The following is a 5238-nucleotide window of genomic DNA, read 5'->3' as shown; positions in this document are numbered from 1 at the left end:
ATCACGTTGAACCCAAAAGCCTTGGCCCTCTGGGAGACAGCGATTCCAATACGACCTGTATAAAAAAAAGAACTTACTAAAATCTTCTACTTCCACATAAATCTGACCATGTAAAAGACATCCTTTCGAGACCACAGAGATGCACAAATTTAATGTTTGCACACTGAACATTTTCTCTATATGTGACTCAGAGTCTCTATGTGTGCTAATTTTTTGGACAGTTTCAGAACAATTGTCATATAGCAGTGAACATAGTTTGAAGAAGAGCTAACACATGCTAATATGTATGGCTTACAGCAACAGAAAAGAGTCTATAAGGCGATAAACTGTGCTCTATCCTGCATGACAGGAACTTGTGAACTGAACACAGTAACAGTTGTAAAACTTGGAAATCATTCCTCTCACCGAGCCCGATGATCCCTAGCGTCTCTCCGCGGATCCTGGCGGCGCCCTGCGCGGCGTCCCGGACCTGCTCGCACCCCGATATCTTCTTCCCCTCCTTTAGCATCTCCGCCAGCCAGAAGATGCGCCGGTACAGGTTCAGGATGTGACACACCGCGCTGTCCGCAACCTCCTCCACACCGTATGCTGGCACATTACACACTGCCACACCTGGGAGAAAAAGGAATCCACCAGAGCTCACACACTTGCAGCAAATTATGTTCCCGTAGCATTTCTTTCCCGTAGTATTTCTGACAGTTGCATAAAAAATTCTTCACTGTTTTTTACTGTTGAAATCCATAAGAATTTTTCACAACTTGTTTGAAGCTCCTTGACTTATGTTACTCTTATTAAGATAATAATAAGTGTCATACATTTCTTAGGATTCATTTCAGAAACACAGAACAATGTCTTGACACCATTTTGAACAACTGAGCTCCTTATACAGTCATTGCTCTACAAATGTATCCCTTCTTTAAAAATTAATGCATCATTTTTGTCGGTTCTCACCTAGCTCTCCAGCCGCTTTGACGTCCACGTTGTCGTAACCGGCTCCAATCCGGACGATAACGCGGAGCGCTTTGAACTTCTCCAGGTCTTCTCGGGTCAGTGTGATCGTGTGGTACATCATGGCGCCAAAAGCTTCGTTCAAGACCTGTGGACAGGAGGAAACTGACATGTAGTGTCCATAAACCCCTAAAAGGTGAACCTATAAAACAACACAGGGCCACATCTTTTATGAGGGGGAAAAATGAGACCATTTTGGCCTTGTACTGTCCTACACAGATGAATAAAGGTACAACTTCAAATTTGTGCATAATGACATCATAATGAACTTGAGAAAGGATACTTCACCTCTTGTTTGCAGTGTAATGAAATGTCCAAAAAAAAAAATCCTGGATAGTATCAAACTTATCCATTTATTTAATTCTATATCGAGGGTAGGCCAGCTCAGTGACTTTTACTGCATTATAGTGGTGCCCCAGCCAACAAATTTAAACCATGTATCTTGAGTTGTGCTTACCTTCTCGTGGATCTCTGTGGTGGACTGAGCGTCACAGAAGGCAACGGTCGCCACGTCTTTGAGGATGGGCATCTCCACGGAGCAGTCCCGTCCGTCCAGGAGAGCCACCAGTGGGCGAGGGTGTCTGGGTCCGTTCATTGTAGCTGTTGTACGTGTGTCTGTGGAACATGGGGCGAACAGGTTACTTACAAACACTGGACTGTACCTTTTTTCTTTCACATGTACCAACCACTACAATTTCCATTCTATAAAGCAATGCCGATTTACTACCTAACAACTATGTTGTGATTGCAACTTTCCATTATATATAGGTATGAGATGTGCAGTCATCAAATAGCCTACAAGAAAAATTGAATCAGTCTGTTGTACCTGTATAATAATTATATATAATACTGAAATTCAGCAACAATAACTTCAAGAAACTATGACGATAAGCTGGCTTTTGCAAGAAGACTACAATCTTAGTTTTAAGTTCATAGACTTCAAACACATGACATTCTTCTAGTTATGAAGTACCAATGGAAAACACGCGCTAATGCATGCAAAATAGCTAAAATGACAGATCACAATCTTTTGTCTTCCCTAGAAATGTAGAATACAGCATGCACAATGTGTGATGCATATGAACTAGGATTAAACATCAATGACTTCAATTATTTAATCTATGCAAATAAGCAGAAGAATTACACAGGATGAGATAGAATCACGAAGTACATAAATATCAATTTCAAAATGGCCTAAAATGTTACAATATATATGGAGCAAGAAGATGACCACTAACATCATTACTATATGTCAATTTTGTACTTGGTTTATTCCATTAGAAACATACAGAAGGGCAGACTACTACTAAACTGCAATATTATAACTGCCCTTCTGATTTTTAGTGGAATAAATTATAATCCTTAGCAGGGACATTCCGTGAGTCGATAGCAGCAAAGCTAGCTGCGTTTGTTCAGTTTTGTAGGAAATAAAAACTCTTTAAACAACACAAATGATAGCTTGTCAAAAGCAACTTTTGTATGTCTATTAAAAGGTCAATTTGCACAAGCATTTACTAGAATCTTTGTAAAGACAGCATGGAAGGACCCTGTGTAAGGAACACTAACAAACTACAAAATATCAAGATATAAACACCACAACTTACACACACACCACCACGGGACCTCCAACAAGACAACACAGAGCTAGGTCCTGTACCTACTTCCAGCAGTCCTATCGGTTACTCGCTGTTTCTTGCTCTTTCGAACCTTGTCCGAGGACTTGGTGGGGGGCGTTGGGAGGCGGATGCACTGTGGGGGGTCCACTGCAGGATCGGCGACGGGAATGTCACCCTCACGCTTCTCTCCACCACAGAAGTGGGCGCTGCACACTCGGAGCTGTGGGAAGGAAAGACTCGGTTAGCATGACGGAAAAGACTTGCTTACTAGACACAAGGGAAAGATTTTCAAACTCCAAATTGAATCTTGATAACATCTGCTCCTGTAAACTTTTGTGCCAATAGAGAATTTCATCGTTGACGACATGAGTAAATCTCTCATTCAAATTTAACTGCTCTAAAGACATAGAAATGGAGACTTGGTTGTAGATACATGTGCTATCATCCGATTATAGCTATATATAACCAATAATCTACAAAGTATGTACCTTAATAAATGTAAAATCATATTGTCCATGACTCATGTCGTCATGAATAATTTTTCTCTTTTGTCATACAAGGCTTTCATTTTTAACTCCTTTGTATAGTCATGCTTTGATGATATCTTCTCTTTTTATGGAAACACTTTGAACTTGACAGTACAGACATCAAAGAAACAACTATATCAATTATCATATATCACAAGCCCCTCCTCATTATCTTTATACAAATGTTCTCAATTGCCGGAAAATATGCTCCCTGAAAATTGGATTAGTGCCACGTCATTTCCACACACACCTTTGTCAACATCGTACCACAGATGGGCTTAACACAAGAAGCACATATTGTACACATACTTTGTTCACTTGTCAGATAACAACATTAACTTCACACACAGATCAACAACAGATAAGCATAACAACATCCACCACCCTCTCACACAAATGAAAGCTACGCCATGGTCCTGACTGAAAGATCGTGCCTATCTATCAGTGAAGCATCCCATCCTAACGGCTACGGAAACCATTAGCCGACACTGCCTGCCTCTCTGTCACAATAATGTGACTATATATCATGGTAATCATAAAGGGAAACGTGAGGAGAAAGGGGACTAACGTTGATACATGGGTTATCAAGGGTTCAGACAGGCCTGGGATCACATGCACAGTCAATAGTCATGTCTCACTGCCACAGACATCAGTATCCATCTCAATCTGTTAACATGGCCATTCAGAAGCCTCTATGGGGACTCCTGTATTACTGCTGAGCAATTGGCAAGCAAGATTGGAATAAAATAGACTTGCAAGAAAACCAGGTAACACTGAAGGCCAATCTTTAACAAGTCGAGACAATTTTGAGGCACAATGAAGGAACAATCCTTGCCACGTCCATAGTACATTTGTCAGAACAATACTGAAGAACACTTAGTTCATCAAATAAACTGTGTACAGCTTGTAACAGGTACAAATAGCCTGGGACATCTGTAAACAGTAATACGTAATACAAATGTCCAGATATTACAGTACATTGCTAACTTCATGTTGCTCAAAGATTTCTTATAAGAACAGCAGAAAAGAATGGAGCATGCGAAACAGAAGTAAGGGCACAAAATACTTTTTTCTAACATTGTTTGAAAATAACCTGCACCCAGACAAATTTTACCTGCAAAACTCAGAATGTAAGACGTCATACTAAAAACGGTTCAGTAACCATTACTTTATGCTCCAATCAAAACGTAGGTGGTAACAGTAACATTGAGTCAATCTACGAATAAAAATCCACATACAGGGCCGTCAGTCTAATCCCAGTAGTTACATATGCCAGCGCAGGTGAGGTGACAAATGTACGTTCTGGTAGACTTCAGAAATACTTGTGCACAGCTCCAATTTTACATGCAAGTTAACCTGCATACCGGTACTTTTTACTTGGCCCTGGAAGAACACATCACAACACAGCTCATGCCATGTTACCTGGGACACAAGTGTCTCCTCAGTTCTACCTACACGTCACAATACAGCTCATGCCATGTTACCTGGGACACAAGTGTCTCCTCAGTTCTACCTACACGTCACAATACAGCTCATGCCATGTTACCTGGGACACAAGTGTCTCCTCAGTTCTACACGTCACAACACAGTTCATGCCATGTTACCTGGGACACAAGTGTCTCCTCAGTTCTACCGATGGCCTCCAGCCACTTCTCACGCAGCACGGCCGGCTTCTTGGGGACACGGTAGAAGTGCCGCGGGTCGTCAGAGCCTTTGTAGCGCGAACGAAACTTACAGTTAGGAAACCCACATGTTGTAGGCATGTCCAAAAGGCACCAAACCCTGTGGTATCAGAACCCAAACCGCAAAACAGAAAGCAGACATTCCAACGGAACAGGTCCGAGAAAACGTATAGATCCGAACAAAAAGGCAGAAAGACAGGCAGAGAATGTGTTAGTAGTACAGGGTAAGAAATTGCTGCAATTGATATACATATAGTATTTAGTAGTTACATATATATCATAATTCTTTGGTCCATGCTATTATTTGGTACAATAAAACCTAAAAATTGTCTTTTGGCAGCTATCAAAACTAGAAAAATTGTCATATATCAATGTTCACTTTGCCGGGTAAACATGAAACCAAAA

General features: G+C 41.0%; 1 protein-coding gene across 1 annotated transcript in view; it reads right to left on the bottom strand.

Annotated features, from left to right (window-relative positions):
- LOC109470908 (C-terminal-binding protein 1-like) overlaps window positions 1–4940 on the bottom strand; it is a 10876-nt gene extending 5936 nt beyond the window's left edge. Inside the window, exons 1-6 of the mRNA XM_019770006.1 lie at window positions 4756–4940; window positions 2670–2844; window positions 1466–1623; window positions 952–1096; window positions 406–612; window positions 6–55 (exon numbers count right to left, since the gene is read on the bottom strand). Of these exons, the coding sequence (XP_019625565.1) occupies window positions 6–55; window positions 406–612; window positions 952–1096; window positions 1466–1623; window positions 2670–2844; window positions 4756–4914 (894 nt within the window). The 5' untranslated portion in view covers window positions 4915–4940. The remainder of the gene's footprint in view (window positions 1–5; window positions 56–405; window positions 613–951; window positions 1097–1465; window positions 1624–2669; window positions 2845–4755) is intronic.
- Between the last annotated feature and the right edge of the window lie 298 nt (window positions 4941–5238).

This window comes from Branchiostoma belcheri, unplaced genomic scaffold, assembly GCF_001625305.1.
Source record: "Branchiostoma belcheri isolate BF01 breed outbred unplaced genomic scaffold, Haploidv18h27 scaffold24, whole genome shotgun sequence".
Lineage (NCBI taxonomy): Eukaryota > Metazoa > Chordata > Leptocardii > Amphioxiformes > Branchiostomatidae > Branchiostoma > Branchiostoma belcheri.
This window is presented reverse-complemented; position numbering and strand designations above follow the sequence as displayed.